Source organism: Tupaia chinensis, unplaced genomic scaffold, assembly GCF_000334495.1.
Source record: "Tupaia chinensis unplaced genomic scaffold, TupChi_1.0 Scaffold000111_1, whole genome shotgun sequence".
NCBI classification, from domain to species: domain Eukaryota; kingdom Metazoa; phylum Chordata; class Mammalia; order Scandentia; family Tupaiidae; genus Tupaia; species Tupaia belangeri.
In genome coordinates, this window is record NW_006159575.1 from 2356824 (window position 1) to 2377187 (window position 20364).

The 20364-nt window shown below is 44.7% G+C and overlaps 1 protein-coding gene and 1 non-coding gene across 2 annotated transcripts in view; one reads left to right on the forward strand and one right to left on the reverse strand.

Annotated features, from left to right (window-relative positions):
* The window catches only part of GAK (cyclin G associated kinase), a gene marked incomplete in the record, with an annotated part of 102613 nt that overhangs the window by 14501 nt on the left and 67748 nt on the right, over nucleotides 1-20364 (reverse strand). The window contains 6 exon segments of the mRNA XM_014586055.2: nucleotides 432-602; nucleotides 938-1414; nucleotides 2522-2668; nucleotides 3430-3623; nucleotides 18895-18974; nucleotides 19553-19670. Coding sequence (XP_014441541.1) covers nucleotides 432-602; nucleotides 938-1414; nucleotides 2522-2668; nucleotides 3430-3623; nucleotides 18895-18974; nucleotides 19553-19670 — 1187 coding nt within the window.
* On the forward strand, nucleotides 7300-7406 carry LOC114006979 (U6 spliceosomal RNA). Its single transcript, XR_003548636.1, has one exon. It is a non-coding gene; the product is annotated as a U6 spliceosomal RNA (small nuclear RNA).

Below are 20364 nucleotides of genomic sequence, written 5' to 3' on the forward strand. Positions count from 1 at the left end.
GCACCTTTGCATTCCTTGACCCCTCTGACCCCAAACTTGATCTCATCCTCTTGCCCCAAACAAGATTTGGGGCAAAGGTGTCATCCCTGCTCATGGCCACACTCCTAAGGCCCAGAGAAGGTCTGGCCATGATGTGGGCCTCAAGAAATACCTGCTGAAGCGCCCATGAGTAACTGGAGGGCACCGTGGGGTACAAGACCTGTTTCAGGTTTGGGGACAGTTTGGGGGTATCCTGTAGGAGTCTCAGAAAGACCTGGTTCATCAAGGGGGTGTATGACAGATCTTTCCTGGAGCCTCCGATGCCGGAGTCACATAATCCAGCTCTGCCCACCATCTTAGACCTCCAGCAGTGGTGCTGAGGAAGGTGGCCATGGGATGCAGAAGTTCCCACGCCCCGCCAAGCTGTAGCTCCTGCAGGTGTACCCACGTACCCAGGTGCAGGAAGTTGGTGCTGCAGGATGGGGGTGGGGCACTGTGGGTTGAGGGGAAGGCAGGCTGGGCAGCTGTGGAGTCTGCGTTGAGAAACTCGCCGAAGAGGTCAGGCTTGGAGCAGGGCTGGGCGTCAGCATCAGAGGACAGCATGAATGGGTCAAACAGGTCAGCTACGGAAAGATGGGCAGGGACAGAAAAGAAGTGTTTAGAACCAAAGTCTCGGCCCTCGCTCATGAGGACAAAATCACAGACCCACTCTTCTAAACCACAAAGGAAACCATCTCAGCTAATCAAACCCAGACTCAGCGCTGCCCTTTCAGGGACACGCTGAGCTCCAAGAAGTGCAGCCGCCCCCTTCACATCATGTTGCACAATGTGCCACATTCAGGATGACTTCCCCGTGGACACAGCAGTGCCCGTGAAAGGGAACAGAGAGCAGTTCTAAGCCCATGGGCTCGGGAGAGATGGAGGAACTAGCACCTGGTTCAACATCATAAGTGCATACCAGCAGCAGGGGGCCCTCCTCTCGTGGTGTTCTGTACACTCAGGGGAGGGGCTTGGCTTGCCAAGAGCAGGGGAGCCTCTCCACCAAGCAGATCCTCCGAAGACCCTTCTGGAGTAGCCTCAGAGGGCCCAAGTAGGCGGCTGAGCAGGTCAGCATTGCTGGAGGGGGCACCGCAGACCTGTGATGGCGGAGCCGGCCCAGGGCCTGTCTCGGCATGCAGCCCCAGGAGGTCGATGTTGTCTTCCTGAGGTGTGGGCTCTTGGGGCACGGTTGGGGTTCCAGCATCAAAAATCAAGTCTTGCTGGCCCGCCCTTGCTGCCAGGCCTGGCTTGTCCTCCTCGGCCCCCAGTTCCCTGTCCTCACTTGGGAAGGACGGCCCTTCATCTGATGCTTCGCTCTCATCTCTGTCTTCGATCAGAACAGGTTGACTCTCCCTAGGAGAGGTAGTTTCTACACCAGTCTCTGATTCTTTCTCCTCTGTGAAAAGAAAACAAGACCATAGGTTGGTGACACCATACACTGTGGCTGTAGCCACAGTGGACTGTCTCCTCAGAGCCCAGGCTGTGGCCTCGATGGACCTGTGTTCAGCTCTGGGGATCAGTGCACAGGGACAGACAGAGCAGAGCATGTGTCCTAGGCCATCGAACCATTTGCTGACACCTTGGGCTTCAGCACCTAAGGGCCCAGCACCACATCAGCATCCAGCTAACAATAGGAACTTCCTGAGGTTTCATGAGGCTTTTCTTCTAGCCTTCTCTGAACCTCAAACTCAAGCAAGATCTGCCCATTGCTCCCTAGTGCCAGCATGAAGTGGCTTCCTGTGGAGCTCAGTCTGGAGGGCACACACCACAGCACCCTGCAGGGCGCTGGCACACATCTGGGGAAGAACATCAGGTAGAGGGGCCAGTGACGATAAGACTGGGAAGGGCATGAGTTTGGGGACAGGTGCAAGATGGATGGCCTTACTAGGCTGGGTTGTGTGAGGGGTACCATGATGGGGAGGTGAGTGTATCTCCTAAGAGGAGGGTAAGAACTTCTTAGGGAGAGGTCTCAGTTGGCAAATAAGTCCCACAAGGGCCAGAGTCAGTATTTTAGGCTTTGTGAGCATACTTTTTTTGCCTTCAACCTTACAAAATAAGAAAACTGGGCCAGACAGTGGTGCAGAAACAGAACACTCCACATGCTGAAGCCATGTGGGAAGGTCCCACGTTTATATCCCAAGATCTCCCAGCATACGCAGGACACGTGTGCTTGCCAATAATGGAGGCCGGCTGAGGCTTAGACGGACTGTGGCATGAGGAATACTGTCTTTCTCACAGAAGAAATATATAAAAACTCAAAAATATATATGAAAATGACCCTTAGGTTGTGAGCCATTAAAAAAACAGGCCAGTGCATGAGTCCACAGCCCTGCTCTGAGGAAGCCCCACTCTGCCTCGGCACATCCCGTGATGTGTGCCTTGCACTGGGGTACACACTGGAAGCCGTCCCCTGTGGGAGCTGGACAGAGCCTGCTCTGTGAGCTCTGGCCCACACTGCACACTGGGCTCCTCTGCAAGGGTCGAGGGGCCTGGGGCCGCCTACCCTGCCAGTCCAGGGTGTGGAGAAAGTGGTTGGTGTCTGTGCTGCTGCTCTGCGGCGAATCCGACTCCGTGGGCTCAGCTTCCGGGGACCCGGCCTCGGCGTCGTACTGAGCTGTGGAGCCCGGCTGCCTGGGGAGCTCCGGCTTCCCTGCCAGGAGAGGGGGGCATCAGGTCACCTACCCCAGGCAGCAACCATGGGGTGGGAAGGACACAGAAGCCAGACGCCAGGAAATCCGCACTGACACAAGGACAGCGAGGGTCCAGTCTGTGAACAGACCCCTATTGTGCACGTAAATGTTAGGTCGTATCTGTGCACATGCCACACATGCACACAGCACACACACTCTTCAGGGATACTTAATAGGCCTAAGAAAACTTGAATGTAGACCAAGAGCATCAAAACAACACCATGAGTCTTACCTGCCAGTGCACTTTCTGAGCCACTATTTTTGTGATTGCTCTGAAGTAAACATTTTCAAGGTCACATTTAATAAGGGCGTAGGTCTAGAATGTAAGACCCTCAAAGTCCACAGGCAACTTGGACTATGGGGCTGCAGTTCCAGCTTCACAACATCCCCAAGAGCTGAGTGAGTGGCAGTAATTGGGGGTGACCTGACTCCAGGGCTGGGACATGCTCACTGTGCCTACAGTCCAGATAGGGATGACCCCACAGCTACGCAGATTGTGAACAGGCCTAAGGAAGGAACTCTCCCTGCCCTGGTGTAGGGGCTGAGGCATGACAGTGTCAAGGGACAGGGGTATCTGAAACCCCCCATAACCTGTGTGTGACACAGCAACAAGGGAGAAGGAGGACACTGCCCCAGCCCTGGCACAGACCTCCAAGACTGGTAATGGAATCAGGTCACCTGCTAGTGCTCAAATTCTTTCATTTTGCCTGTGGGATCTTACCAAATTTAGACAGAATGTCTTGCTGCTCCTCCCGGCTGGAAAACAGTATTTTAGGGTTCAGCCCCCTCATGCTTGTACTCTCCCATGGTGGAGCCTCCCGGCTTGGCCTGTCCCTGGGCTCCACCTCCACATCCAGGTTCACTTGGAATAGATCTGGGTATTTTTCTTGGATGTCACAGGCATCCAGGTCATACCTGCAGTGTAACCAAGACACCAGTTAGGAAGCCCGTGAAGTGCTTTCTAAGTCACTCGAACATTCACTAAAGAAACATGAACAGAAACAAGGACTGTCTGTGAGGCAAGGTGGCAGGAGCTCAGGCAGAACTGGGGTAGTCAGCCACATCCACCTCTTGTCAGACCTGTGGTCACACAGTCAATCCCCAGCAATAGCCCCAGGAGCCAACATAGAGCTAACACATAACTTTCAATAGGAGGGCCTGCAGTGCCCAGTCAGCCTCATCTGAGGGTCACCTTGCTGGCTTTTCTGATGATACAGTAGGGGTTTCTCTGTGTTAAAGTTGGAAAAGTGCTGGTCTAGGTCCCAGTGTCTCCCCTGAGGTCACAGGAGGCCAAGTGCTCAGAAGTGACCAGAGAGACAGGACATCTCCCACATGGCAGACTCCTGCACCCAGGTGGGGAGCTCCACAGGGCAGGCCCTCAGTAGTCAGGTCACCCCCAATGACTGCCACTCACTTGGTTCGGATCTGGGACTATGGGATCTTAAATGCGCTTTCCCATAAAAAGTGATGTCCACCCTGGCAAAAACCCCAACTATTATTAACAGATGCCGCCAAAACCAAGACAGGGATTAGGAAGGAGATTCTGGGGAAGAGCAGCTGAGTTGGCTGTGAGACCCAAGGAGGCAGCACTGCCTTTGCTTGTACTGTGGGAGGCAGAGAGAAAGGGAGGGGAGTGAGGGGGAGGAAAGGAGAGGGGGAGGGAGGACATTTTAGGGTCTCCACATAAGCAAGGGAACTTGAAGGCAGCGACTCCCACAGCCCCCTCACTGAGCTATCCTAATTCCGTTGCTCTGCACTTCTCCAAGGAATGCCAGGATACAAGAGTCTTCAAAAAACTTCATGGAAAATGTGTTTTACCAAAAGACTACGTATGGATCTCAAACGTTTTTGCACCAAAATAAACTCATACTTTAATTCTATGTTTCTACAAACTTTCGGAGGCCCTCTAGTATTTCACGTATTTTCTAAGACTGTCTCTGATAACATCTTCACAAACTGCATTGATAAACCCTGGTTCTTTGGCTTGGCAGCAGGAACAGCATGTTTTCTTCCTCTGCTTCCTGGCATCTCTATACATTATATTTAAGTTTTAAACTTACGAAAATCAACAAAGAAAGAGAAAAAAAGTGGTGGCAAGGATCCTAGAGACCCAAGGTACTAAGGAGGCTGCCTGTCCTCTGGGTCCCTGCAAGGCCCTTAGCTGTCTGTGGGGAAGCTTCCTCACCCAAACACAGCACCGACACTAAGCACAGGAGGCACCGGGGTGAACGGTGGTATGGCTGGTTGATTTTAAATCTTACTTCTGTGTCCTTGCAAAATAAAACCAGAGTATATACATGACTCTGACATGTAAAGATCCCTGTTTAAACTTCCTGCTCTCCAGGTGCAAATTGCCTTGGTGCAAGGGGAACAGACAGTGCCTGAAATAACAAGCACCGGGCGCTCATTAGTTGACCTCCCAGGGAAGCGATGCCCTTCCCAGGAGCTCGGGGCAGACACGTAGAAGCCCAGAATGATGTGAACTCCTGGCTGGGCCGACCCAGCCTCCTTCCATACCAGAGAACCCTTTCTGTATCAGTCACCCTGTCAGGAGACAACACAGATGAGTGCTCAGCCAGGTAGGAATAGCTAATGCACAGATGCAGAGATCAAGGCAGGAGGAGGGGATTGGGTAGGGACAGGAGAGGCATGTGGCATAATGGTTAAGGCGATGGACTCCCAATCGGCCAATGACAGTTCGAGTCCTAGACCCAGCAGCTTGAAAATTACACCAGGTGCCTTTGTGTGTGTGTAGCCCAAATCACAGGAGAAGGGATTATGGTGTGGCCATCTCCCAGGTGGTGATTTCTCACTTTCCCTCTTACTGTCTCTGTCTCGCTCTGGTGAGTGCATGAACCCGATGACAAAAACCTTAAAAAAAAAAAAAAAAGACACAGAGAGGCAATGTGCCATACAGGGGTCAATGGGCCCTGGGAAACAATCCAACAGTCAGCCAGGGTGCCCTCCAGGAGATGGTGGACATGGCTAAGGAAGGTTTAGATCCCGCTCTCAACAATGAGGACGAAGGTAGCTCCAGGTGTGTGGCAGAGTCTGTTCCTGGGAACAGAGAAGCCATGGGCAGCTCTCAGTAGTACCCCTGGGTGGCATCCTTGGACTCTACATCTCAGCGGGGGTCTGGACCTGCTTGGCTCACCGAGCAGGTGTGAGAGAACAATGAGGGTCTGTGAGCAGGGATGGCAGCCCCTAAGAGACTTCAGGAGAACCACCCACACACCTCACTGGATGGGCACTAGCATGGTGAGGCTCCGACAGGGCACTGAGGGACGTTTCTGATGTGCTTGGTCAGTAAACTAAAATGCTGACTTGTCATAACTTCAATCCTGTGCGGTCCCAGGATGCTTCAGGGCCTGCGAGGACTGATCTGTTCCGGTTCATCTGACTGGCTCCAAATTCTTCTCTAAAACTGTCCTGTTCAGCCTCTTTGTAAACCAACCCTACCTGCAGCATGTGCAACTCTCCTATATCCATCAGCCAACTCCACAGCTTTCTCCTTCATTCAATTCTTTCACTCATTTTTGGAGTTCTACATAAAATACACAAAGTATACCTCAATAAACCTGTATTCTTGTGTAACCAGTATATTCAGATATACTATATAGTAAGGTCTGAATTCGTCCTCTGAAACTCATGTATTGGAAGTCCCATCCCCAATTCAACAGTGCTGAGAAGGGAGGTCACAAGGACTCTGCCCTCACAGATGGGTGAATGCTGCTATAAAAGGGCTCACGGGATCACGTGGTTCTCTCCTGCCCTTCTGCACTCTGCCATGTGAGGGCACGGCAAGAAGACCCTCAGCAGATCAAATGCAGACCCCTTGATCTTAAGACTTCCCAGTCTCCGGAACTGTGAGAAATAGGCAGGGTCTTCAAAAGTTTATGTAATATTTGTATTATGAAGAAACTATGCATACACTTTAATTATTTTGGTACTAAAATAAACTTGGAGTTTAACTCCATTTTCCACAAACTTTTTGAATTCTCCTTGTAAATTCTGTTCTTTGTAAGTTACCTACTTTCAGGCATTCTGTTACAGCCACACAAAATGAACTAAGACACACATCAGCTTTTTCTGTCTCTAAAGGCCCCCTGTGTCTCCAACTCAACGCCACAAAGGTGGCCATGCCTTGGAACTGTGACCGCACAAGTTCTGAGTTGATGAAATGGGACCAGACAACTCGGCTCCCTATGTTCTTTGGCTTGTGTTGTGCCATCAAGCAGTGTTTTCTTCCTTCCTTCCTTCCTTTTTTTTTTTTTAATCGCCAGAGAGACAGGGAGAAGGAGAAAGCACTCCCCAATGGGGCATGTCATACCACAATCCCTTTTCTTCACTGGGGATTCACGGGGCACGGATGCATAGGCCAGGCATGTTTTCAGGACACTGCAGTCGGTCGCGTAGGGTGCAGGGATGCAGCTCCCTTACCCCTAGGCCAATTGGGCCAGCCCACTGTGTCTTTCTTCTCACCTCTGCCTATTGTTCTGAGCGTGAACACTCCACAATGCATTTATCCATCCTACTGCTGACGCACACTTGGTTTCCTTCTAGGCTGAACTATTAAAAATAAAGCAATAGGGTGCTCTCTTTGCCAGCACATACACTAAAATTGGAACAATACAGAGAAAATTAGCATGGCCCCTGAGCAAGGATGACATGCAAAATCGTGAAGCATTCCATATTTTTTTAGGAGCCAGCAGGTGATGTGGTGGATTGGGCGCCGGACTCCCTCATGACCAATCATGGTTTGAGTCCCAGATCTGGTGGCTTGCTTGCTTACTTTCTCTCTCTCTCTCTGGTCAAATTAAAACGAAATGAATGAAATTTTAAAAAATAAATAATAATAAAAATAAATAATAATAAAAAAATAAATAAAGCAAATGCCAACATCTTGCAGTGACAGCCCTTTTCACATCAGCTGCTTCCAAGGTTCCAACTTGCATTTCCCTAATGACTCGTGAGTGAGAAGGCTTAGCTTTGTATACTCATTAACCATTCAGATTTCCTGATTTTTTGCCTTTTTTTTTTTCATGAGATATTTTTGCTATAGGGCGCATGTGCTTGCCAGAAAGACAGAGACAGAAACTGAGAAATCACTCCCCCCCCCCCAGGTGGATAGCCACAGCACAATCCCTTCTCATTTATTTTCCTCTCGGGATTTTGGGCACGTATGCAGGAAACCAGCATTAAGTTTCAAGCTACCAGGTTCGGGACTCAGACCACGGTTGACCACATGGGAGTCCAGCAACATAACCATTACACCATATGCTGGTCCCATTTTTGTCTGTTTTTAATGGGCTGTCTTTCTCTTTTCAATCTGTCTTTTTTTTTTTTTGGAAAGGTTTTTGCTATAGGATGTGTGCACTCAGAGAGAGAGAGAGAGAGAGAGACAGAAAGCAAGAAATCAACCCCCAGGGTGGATGGCCACACCACAATCCCTTCTCCTCCATTCTCCTCTCAGGATACTGGGCACGCACACACATGTACCTGGCCTGAGTTTAAGCCACCGGGTCCAGGACTCGAACCATGGTCGACTACATGAGAGTCCAGCAACATAGCCAATACACCAACTGCTGGTCCCTCAATCTGTAATTCTTTACACGTTCTGGATCTATGTCTTGTCTAACATATGCATTGCAAACAACTTCTAATTATTACTGACTTTTCAGACTTCTAATGGTTCTGTTGACAAAAAATGTTCTTGTGTTTGTGCATATTATTTTAGATAAGGTCTTGCTATGTCACAATTCTCCTGTCTCAGCCTCCTAAATACCTGGGACTACAGGTGTGGGCTACTGTGCCCAGACTTTTAGGATGGGCTGGGAACTGAAGCTGGGCCTTCCATGTGGCCTCAGCCTACTGAGCAGCAGCATCCCGTGAGCACCACATCTGGCCCAAAAAAACATTAGATCTTTCAAAATATTAATTTTAATGACGTGTACATTTTCAGTTTTTCTTTTCATGATTCTATTTTTAAGAAATTTTTGCTTAACCAGAAAGTTATGAAGATATTCTGAATATTTTCCTCTAGAAGTTTGATCATGGATTGTTTTCAAGTTTAGGTACTGATCCAACTCAAGATAAGTTTTATACATGTTGTGAAAAAGAGGTCAAATATTTTTTTTTTTCCCAAATAGGTTGGCTGGCTCTACCCCTTTTCCCACTCAACTGCAGTAATGCCTTTGTTGGAAATCAGGGGTAAACGAGCGTTACGTCTCTACCCATTCTGTTGCTTGGCTTCATCTGTTGATTGCTGTGGTCTGACTGTCCTTATCTCCCCCAGAATTTATACACCCGAATCTCTTGCAAAGTGATGGTGTTTGGTGGTGGGGTCTTTAGAAGCTGATTAGTCATAAGGGTGGCACCTCATGAATAAGATTAGTGCCCTCATAAAAGGGATCCTAGGAAGATCCATCATCCCTTTTGCCATGTGAAGATACAACATTTAAGTCATCATCTTGGAAGCAGTGTTTGGCTTTCTCCAGTCACTGAGCCTGTTGGCACCTTGATCTTGAGCTTCCAGCCCCCAAAACTGTAAGAAATAAATTCCTGTCATTTATAGTAAGCCACTCAGTTTGTGGCATTTTTTTAAAATTACAGTTCAATGCACTGAGACACCTGTTGTTGTATACTACAGAGGTTACTGTGGCTTTAGAGTTGTTCTGAATTCCTGATGGGTGAGGTCTCCAACTTTGCTCTTCTTGTGAAGCATGTCTTGACCATTTGCGTTGTCACAGCCTTTTGATTCCACACACCCGCACATGTGCACCCCTGGCTGCATTTTGATTGGAATGCTAGTGAAGCTAGATATCATTGACATCTTTACTAATGTCCTAGGGTTGTTAAAACATCATCGCAAACTGGGTACTTCAAACAACAGAAATTCATTGCCTCACTGGGATAGAGGGGAAAACACCTGCCAATGGGGCGTAGTCACAGTGAGGCAATGAATTTTGAGCCAGAAACTTGAAATCCAGGTGTCTTCAGGGCAGTGCTCCCTGTGGGGGACCGTTTCTGCCTACTGCAGCTCTCTGACCCCATGTGTTTCTCAGCTTCTAAGCTCGTTCTAACCTCCTCACACAGTCTTTTCCTCTGTAAGTCTGTCTCCTTATAATGACCTCATCTTCACTGATTATATCTGTAAAGATCCTTTTTCCCAAATAAAGTCATATTTTGAAGTTCCAGGAAGGATGTGGATTTTGGGAGGACTCTAATTCAATTCTGTACGACATCCTAATAATGGTGACTCTTCTCACATGGCATATTCTCCCTCTCAAAGAAAAATGAATGAATGAATTAATAAATAAATTTTAAAAAATCAAACAAACAAAAAAATCAAACCAAACCAAAAAATGCTGTGTCTTCCAATTCATGAACAAAGTAAATCCCGTTTTACACTTTAGGGTTCAATTTTATCTCAGCAACTCTGAGTTCAGCACAGAAGTCGTAGATCTGTGTTTTGTTAGATATTCTAAGTATCTTATGCTTTTTGAGTTAATATAAAAGGCATTTTTAATTTCTTTTTTTGTTTATTGCTAGTATGTAGAAATTAAATAAATAGCTGCATATTCACTTCATATTCAGCAATTTTATTTACTTTTTCATTTTAATACTGGCAAGTTCTTTCAGAAGTTTTACTATAAACAGTTGTGCTACCTGTGAAAATAGCAGTTTTAACTTCTTCCTTCCCATTCCTTCTGCCTATTCTTTCTTTATTTTGCCTATAGCACTGGTCCAGACCTATTACAAAGCACTGAATATTTAGAGTGGAAACTCTAATTACATTTGCAAACGGAGAGGGAAATGTTAAAATATTTTACCATCAATTATGATGTGGGCATTCATGCACCTTATTTTTTATCAGAATAAGAAAGTTTCTTTTGGGTTGGCTCTGTAGTGCAGTGATTGAATGATATGTACTGGAAGCCAGATCCCATGTGGCTAACTGGCTGATTACAGTTCAAATCCCAACCTCAACAGCTTGGGGAAAAAATGTTCCCTTTTATTCATTTGCTAAGCATTTTGATGAGAAAGAAAAGCTTTTTTTTTTTCTTTCTTTTTGTGGAGAGGTTTTTTGTTATAGGGCACATGTGCTTGCCAGAAAGACAGAGAGAGACAGAGAGACAGAAAGCGAGAAATCACCCCCCAGGGGGATGGCCATGCCACAATCCCTTCTCCTCCATTCTCCTCTTAGGATCTCTCTGGTGAGTGCATGCGCCCTATAGCAAAGACTTCTCCAAAAAAAGGAAAAGCATTTTTATCATATGCTTTATTAATGAAAAGACTACATAGTAACGTTATGATCTTTCCTCAGTTAATGTAGTAAATTATAGTGACTAACTGATTGCCGTATGTTACAACAAGCCCATATTCCCATAACAAACTAGACTTGATCAAAATATATTATTGTTGTTATGTGGCACCTACAGTCTACTGGCTAATATTTTGTTTAGAATTTTCGCATCTATCTTTGTGAGATATTAGCCTGTAATTTTCCTTTCATATAACTTTTTTTTAGAGACTTTTTTACTATAGGACACGTGCACTCGTCCGAGACAGACAGACATAAAATGAGAGATCACCCCCCCCAGTGGGGAGGGTCATGCCACAATCCCCTCTCCTTCATTTTCCTCTTGGGATTTTGGACACGCATGCACATGCACCCAGAGTGAGTTTTAAGCCTCCAGGTTTGAGACTTGGGCCTTGGTGGACTATGTGGGAGTCAGCACTGTAACCACTACACCATCTGCTGGTCCCTCTTATAATATTTTTATCTTAGTAAGGTTATACTGACTTCGTAGTAGTTAAGAAGTATCTCTCCTTAGGGACCAGTAGATGGCGCAATTGTTACCTTGCTGGATTCCCAAGTAGTCAACTGTGATTCCAGTCCTAGAACTGGAGGCTTAAAACTCACGCTGGGCAGGCGTGTGTGTGCGTGCATGTGCAAAACGTCAGGTGTGCACCTAAAATCCTAAGAGGAGAATGGAGGAGAAAGGATTTCAGTGTGGTCATTCCCCCTGGGGGGTGAGCTCTCACTTTCTATCTCTCTGGTGAGTGCATGTGCCCTATAGCAAAAATCTCTCTCCAAAAAAAAAAGTATCTTGGGACCAGCAGATTGAGTAGTGGTTATGTTGCTGGACTCCCATGTAGTCAACCAAGGTTCAAGTTCTAGATCCAGTGGCTTAAAACTCACGGAGGGCACATGTGCATGCGTTCCCAGAATCCTAAGAGAAGAATGAAGGAAAAGGGATTGTGATGTGACCAATCCCTCGGGGGGAGGGGGGCATGATTTCTCGCTTTCTGTCACTCTCTGGCAAGTGCATCTGCCCTATAGCAAAATTCTGTTTCAAAAAAAAAAAAGTATCTCTGTTTCTGTTCTCTGATAAAGTCTACATAAAATTGGTATGATCTCTTCCTTAGGTGTCTGGGAGCTCTATTAATGGAGCGCTCAGGTGAGATATGGAGTTTCTCTTTGTGAAAAGTTTTAAATTACAGAATATGTTTCTTTAATACTCCAATCTAGTATTTATTCCTATTAATTTTGATAAATTATATTGTTTTTAGAGAATTTGCCCATTTCATCCAAAATTTCAAAAATATTGGCAGTAACACATTTTCTTTAAACACTGCTTTAGATTCGTTTTGATACATGGTATTTTAATTTCAACTGTGATTTCCTTCTACTGGCACATGATCTACTTAAAAGTGTAGCATCTCTGGGTACTTCCCTGGTATTGATTTCTATTCTAGCCCACCTTTTGAAATGTTTTCAGACTTGGTGTGTGACCCAACATACAGGCTACTGTGGCAAATGCTCAACTGGAACATGCAATTCCTCCTGTGTGAAGTGTACAAAGCTCAGGTTGTATCTGTGATATCTCCTACATCCTAACTGACTTTTCTGTTTACAAGTTCTCTTGGCCAAGCAGATAAATGACTATCTGCATAGGTTTGTCCTTTTATCTTTCATTTCTGTGTATGGCTGAGTATTGTGAAGCTGCGTTATTAGGTATTCAAAAACTTAGGGTGGTGATCTTTCTTGCTGAACTGACCCTTTCAGTACCATGCAACGTTGCCTTTTACCTCCAGCTGCACTTGTTTTACTCTGCTCCATCTAATACTCACATGGTAACATCAGCTCTCTTTTTGGTATGCTTGTATGGAATGTGATTTTTCCATCATTTAATTTAAGCCCACTGGGTTTTTGGTTTTGTTTTTTAGTAACTGCTAGAGGCAGTTATTGCCAGAGAGAGAGAGACAGAGAGATAGGGAAAACACCTACCAATGGGGTATGGTCACACTTCTCCCTCCTGTCAGGATTTTGGGCACATATATCTAGTGTGTTTTTCAAGCTGTGAGAACTGGGATTGGAACCATGTGGCTGGCCGTGTGGGCTCCCTTAACCACTTAGCCTGCTCTCCACATTTTTTTTTAAAAGTATGGCTATTGTAAACAGTATACACTTAAGTTTGTTTGCTAGTTTTTTAAATCTAGCCTGACAGTCTTATCTTTTTTAGAAGGATTTGTTTAGTCTTAAATTTATTTTTTCTTTAATTTGCTAACAGTCTTATCTTTTAGTTAAGAGTTTCATCCATCTACATTCAACATAATGACTGGCAGATGGAGCTAAGTTTAACTCTAGTAGCTTGCTATTTGTCTTATCCCAACCAGTTTTATTTATTTCTCCATTCTTCTTTCAGATTAATCATATATTTTTCATTCTATTTTCTTCTCCTCTATTAGTTCTTTATTGTTTAGCCTGAGATCACAACATGTACCCATGACTTACAGTCTATATGAAACGGGTATGTTTACTACTCCCGGGCGATGGAGGACTCTCTTAAAAGTTGTACTGCTTCTGTGTGTGAGTGTGTGTGTGCACGCGCACGTGTGTGTATTTGTGCATGTGTGCACACATGCTTTTTTATTTATTTTACTAACAATTAAATTAGTAAAATAATAGTACACTAGCACTGTTGTTTCCAATAGTTAATGCTTGTTTAACTTTACCACAATTTACACTTTCCTGTATTCCTCAGTATTTCTTTTCCTAACTTAAGTTTCAGTCTTGCTTCTAGATCATTCTCTGCCTGCCTTTTAGCATGCCCTGAAATGAAAAAGTTCTGCAGACAATAAATTCTCTCATCCTTCGTTTGTTTGAAAACATCTTTAACCAGATTTCATTATTTTTAAGAATAATTTTACTGGATCCAGAATTCCAATATTTTTCTTTCTGCACACTAACAATGCACATTAACAATAACCTCTAACTTTTTTTTTTTCAAGAGGTTTTTGCCATAGGGTGCATGTGTTCACCAGAGACAGACAGAAAGACAGAGGGAGTGAGAGTGAAAGTGAGAAATTACCCCCCAGGAGATGGTCACACCATAATCCCTTCTCCATTCTCCTATAGAATCTTGGGCATATATACATACTAATTTTCAAGCCACTGGGTCTGGGACTCTGACAGCAATAAGTCATTCGGGAGTCTGGCAACAAAACCACTAAATCATCCGCTGACTCTACCCCCAACTGACTTATTTCCATTATGCTATAGTTTGAATTATGTCCTGTCAAAATTCGTGTGTCCAGCTAACTGTAACAGAGTTAAGAGGGTGAAAACTTAATCTGTTGATGATGTCAAAAGGTGGGACCTTTAGGGAGACATTAATAATTGCGTGGTTAGGGCAGGGCCTCCATGATTGATTTCTGATTATCAGAAATATAAATAATGGGGGACCAGCAGTTGGCATAATGGCTATGTCACTGGACTCCCATGTAGCCAACCGCCGTTCAAGTCCCAGATCTGGTGGCTTAAACTCACGCCGGGCAAGTGTGTGCGTGCGTGCCCAAGATCCGGAGAGGAGACTGGAGAAGGGATTGTGGTGTGGCCATCCCTCTTAGAGGGGGATTTCTTGCTTTCTGACTCTATGTCTCTGTCTTTCTGTTGAGCGCACATGCCCTATAGCAAAAGTCTCTCAAAAAAAGAAAAAGAAATATACATAAAGGAAATAAGGCAGGCTATAGATCACACTCTGCTCTGCTAAAGATCCTACCCTCTGCCACATTGTAGCCTCACCAGAAGTTGGACTCTGACCTCCAAACTGAACTGAATAAGCCTTTATTTCTTTATAAAATCACCTAGTCTCAGGTATTTCTATTTCTAGTTTTCAATTGCCAGAGGGCACATGTGCCCTAATGGGATGTGGTCATGCCACAATTCTTCTCCATTTCTCACTCTGGCAGGATTATGGACACGATTCAAATGCATGTGGTATCTTTAAGCCAGTGGGGCCAGGCTTCAAAGCATAGTCAGTCATGTGAGATCCAAGTCCCTTAAATGCCAGACCATGGGGGCAACCCCTAGTCTTAGGTATTTTTGTTAGCAATGTAATGATAGACTAAGACACATCATTTCAGTTAAGAAAAAATCAGTGTTGTCACTCTGAAGGCCACAAATTCCCACCTCCTCTCTTGTCCTCAAGTGCTTGAAATCTTTGTTTTTAAGTAGTTTAAATGGGATGTTCTGAGGTATGGGTTTTTTCTTTTTCTCTTAAAAAAAAAAAATCCTATTTTGGGGAGGGCCTAGGAGGTAGCGTGAAGGTTAAGGCAGCTAGATCCCACATGGCCAGCTGTATGGTTAGAGTCCTGGACCAGGCAACCTGAAAAACATGCGAGACACATGTGTATGTGTGCCCAAAATCCTGAAAGGAGAATCAAGAAGAGATTGTACTGTGGCCATCCCCCTGGGGATGCTTTTCCACTGTCTCTCTGGCAAGTATATACACCCTATCGCAAACTTAAAAAACAAACAAACAAACAAAAAAACTATTTTGTGTTTGCACAGTTATTGTTTTTTTATTTTGTTTGTTTTTTTAAGAGACATTTTTGCTATAGGGTGGATACACTCACCAGAAAGAGAGACAGACAGAAAGCGAGAAATCACCCCCCAGGGGGGATGGCCACACCACAATCCCTTCTCCTCCATTCTCCTCTCGGGATCTTGGGCATGCATGCACATGTGCCTGGCATGAGTTTAAGCCACCAGGTCCAGGTCTCAAACCATGGTCGACTACGTGGGAGTCCAGTGACATAGCCATTATGCCAACTGCTGGTCCTGGCAGTTTTTGATTCTACATTTTCGATGCCTTTCATCAGTTTAGGAAAATTTTTGACCAGTAATTTTTTCAAGTATTGTTCTGTTCCGTTCTCTCTCTGTCACTAGGACTCCAAATAAAAGCATGCGTCTCTCTGTCCCTAGGACTCCAAATAAAAGCTTTTGAAACATTCTGTGGCATCCATCTCTCTCATGACCCTTTTTGTGCTGCCCATCACTTTTCCTGTGTGCTACAATCTGTAGATACGGTCTTCTACTACATTGTCTGTTTTACTGTGTCTGCTCTATTAAACATACCTACTGAATTCTTTAATTCTCAGTTGTAATATTTTTAGTTCTAGAACACATCTATATATTTTTTTACATTTCTAGGTCTCTGGTAAAATTTCCTAGGTTTATCTCTAGTTTTTTAATACACTAGTCACAGTTATTAAAAGTCCCCATCTACTAACTCTAATAACTGAATCACTGTCAATTTGTCACCTATTTTTTTCCTCTTTGTCTTCAGTTATTTTAACTTGAAAATTATTAAAGCATTCCTCTATTGTGATTGAAGCTTGGGGTATTATCTTCCTTCAAAAGAGGAAAAAGAAATTAAAATGTTAAGAGTCATAAACATTTAGATCTTTTAGAGAAGCATTAAGATGCCAATATAAAAAAAAATACAACAAAGATAGGAAATGTAAATAAGGAACCAGCAGTTGGCGTAATGGCTATGTCGCTGGACTCCCACGTAGTCAACCTCAGTTTGAGTCCCTGACCCAGTGGAGACATTTTTGCTATAGGGTGGATACACTCACCAGAAAGAGAGACAGACAGAAAGCGAGAAATCACCCCCCAGGGGGGATGGCCACACCACAATCCCTTCTCCTCCATTCTCCTCTCGGGATCTTGGGCATGCATGCACATGTGCCTGGCATGAGTTTAAGCCACCAGGTCCAGGTCTCAAACCATGGTCGACTACGTGGGAGTCCAGTGACATAGCCATTATGCCAACTGCTGGTCCTGGCAGTTTTTGATTCTACATTTTCGATGCCTTTCATCAGTTTAGGAAAATTTTTGACCAGTAATTTTTTCAAGTATTGTTCTGTTCCGTTCTCTCTCTGTCACTAGGACTCCAAATAAAAGCATGCGAAACATTCTGTGGCATCCATCTCTCTCATGACCCTTTTTGTGCTGCCCATCACTTTTCCTGTGTGCTACAATCTGTAGATACGGTCTTCTACTACATTGTCTGTTTTACTGTGTCTGCTCTATTAAACATACCTACTGAATTCTTTAATTCTCAGTTGTAATATTTTTAGTTCTAGAACACATCTATATATTTTTTTACATTTCTAGGTCTCTGGTAAAATTTCCTAGGTTTATCTCTAGTTTTTTAATACACTAGTCACAGTTATTAAAAGTCCCCATCTACTAACTCTAATAACTGAATCACTGTCAATTTGTCACCTATTTTTTTCCTCTTTGTCTTCAGTTATTTTAACTTGAAAATTATTAAAGCATTCCTCTATTGTGATTGAAGCTTGGGGTATTATCTTCCTTCAAAAGAGGAAAAAGAAATTAAAATGTTAAGAGTCATAAACATTTAGATCTTTTAGAGAAGCATTAAGATGCCAATATAAAAAAAAATACAACAAAGATAGGAAATGTAAATAAGGAACCAGCAGTTGGCGTAATGGCTATGTCGCTGGACTCCCACGTAGTCAACCTCAGTTTGAGTCCCTGACCCAGTGGCTTAAACTCACACAGGGCATGTGTGCGTGTGTGCCCAAGATCCCGAGAGGGGAATGGAGGAAAAGGGATTACTGCGTGGCCATCCCCCCTGGGGGGTGACTTCTTGCTTTCTGTCTCTCTGTCTCTGTCTTTCTGGTGAGTGCACATGCCCTATAGCAAAATCCTATCAAAAAAAACAAAACAAAACAAAAACAAAAACAAATGTAAATAAGATGAGAAATGTAAAAGAGAGACAGAGATGTGGAAATGAGATGTGACCTCCGATCTCCTGCCAATGCAGGCATTTCCTAAGCACCCCCCAGGGGTTGGCCAAGTGTAGTGCCTCCCCTTATGGTGAGCAGAGTTCCCCTGAGGGTACCATGTAGCTGACAGCTCCCTGTTATTTGGGCAAGAAACAAGGGCACAGAGATTGGAAGATGACAGGCCCTGTGCAGCCCAGGCAACTGGAGTCTTCTCCGCATAGCTCCCCTTTTGTTCCTAGAACCATATTTACTTCATTGTTCTGTCTTGGCTAATACCTGCATGCATGAGACTAAGTAGAAACACCATCAGCTACAGTCAAAAGGCCCAGGCCTGAGTACCACCATACAAACTACTAGGTGGGCAACGCTGTGGCTCACCAAGGGCCAGGTACATGTTGTTAGGTGACCAACATCAAGAGTGCAGTCAACTATGAAATGTTGTACAGTTGTCCTCCCTCATCTTTGGGGGTATGCTCCAAGACCCTGAGTAGATGCTTAAAACCATGGATTATACCTAATCCTGTACAGACTATGTTTTTTTCTATATGTCTATAGACATGATAAAGTTTAATGTATAGACTAGGCACAGTAAGATATTAACAATAACTCATGATATGGAGATTACACATATCAAGCCCATTAAAGATAATACATATATATAAACATCAGCCTCTAAAATCAGAGTTTTAAAGCAGAAGGGATAATATCTTGTTATCCCAACTTCTGTACCCAGCAGAGTGCTCTGCTCATAACAAGTACACAAAAACATTTGCTAAGATATAGTAAACACCCATCACTTGGTCATACCACATCCGTGTGCATGGCTAAACTCTAGAAAGAAACGCACTGGTTAGTCCAAAGTCATCAAGGCACAAAATGGAAGCTACGTTGGTGCAACCTAAGGAGTCTTGGAAACGGAACACACGACTGTTCTAGGACAGAATTCATGTCCAACATTTCAAAATGCCTACTCATAGCACATGTCAGTCCAGCTAGCACTCTCTACACTGACCCATGTGCTTAATGGTTTGGGTATTTGTCCCTCTACTGACAACAGCATAGTATCACACTGACGTACTTTGCAAATTTCACAGTGGTTGCATTCCGAGGCACGAACCCAGTATGGAACTGAATCTGGAACATCTTCATAGACGCCATCTGCAAGAAGAAATCAAACGGATGATCCTTCATGCTTTGGTAGATGGGTTAGACACTCCGGTCACAGAAAAAGTTATTCCCCTTAATAACAGCTATCACTGTTATCGAGTCATGGGAAAAGATTTTACATTTAACAAGTTCTAGGAACTGCTCAGTGGTGCTCAAGGTGCTGGGGACACAAGACAGGTCAAGCATCATCCTCTGTTGTGTGTCATAGGAGGAGGCGTCAGCATGAGGCAAGGAGCCCAGGAAGAAACAGCTCGTGGATCTATGGTGGGGCAGCCACAAGCCGTGGAGACTCTCTATAGGAGACAGATATCCTATGATGTGCTCAGAAGAAATTCTAGGCTTTTCTGGCTAAAATCCCCTCTGCCTTGGTTATACAGGGAGAGCAGGAGCCCTGAAAAGGCAGTTACTGAAGGAAAGCTCAGCAACTCTCACTGAACAAACAGCTTGACCCAGAATCCTCCACAAGAATTGCCAGAGAGGCTCAGGTGGCACTAGTGAGTGGCACATGCAAGCAGCAGAGGGGCGGGACGACCTACCAGAGCTTGAGAAGGGCCTGCGGAATCACTCACCTTGGCCTGCAGCCTTCCTCCCAGGGTTGACCTTGCATGATAAATTATAATGAGCACGTCTCCTTGAACTGTAATGCCCAAGGGAATAACCGCTTTGCCATCCTCAATTTTAAAATCCCTAAAGAAGAGAATGGTGACAATTATTCACTTAAGTAAAAAAAGTGTAACATTCTAAGAAACAGTGACCTCCAATTAACTATTAACTCCAGGAAGAATTCTGAATCTTCTAAAGCACTGAACACTTAAATCCATGTGTTCTTTTTATGATTGTGGCATCAAATTACTTTACAGGGTATTTACTCTGCAAAGAGCTTTGCAAGCACAGGTGACTACAGGAATCCCTCAGACACAGCACTGAATACGAGTCCCCGGACAGAGCCTGCAAAGGCCTGTGTGTACAGGCTCACTGCCACAATCCAATGCAACAGGCAAAGGAAATACAGTTCTAAACATCTGCCTCAGTAATATCTGTTATAATATGGTCAGATTTCTTCTTTAAATATTTTCCAGAGCCAGCCCTGTATCTTGCTGGTTAAGAAAAGTTGGATCCTACTTGGCCAACCATGGTTCAAATCCTGGCCCTGATGGCTTTAAAAATATGTGGGGCTTGAAAACCACATGGGATGGGGTGTGTGTGAGGCAGCATGTTCATGAATACCAAAGGTCCTGCCAGGATAGAGAAATGGAGAAGTAACTGTGGTATGACGATGGCCCACTGGAGGGTGTTTTCTCCCTCCCTCCCTCTCTCTGATGAGTGCCCGTGCCTTCTGGGAATATTTTTCTTCCCAGAGAAATTTAATAGTCACAGACAA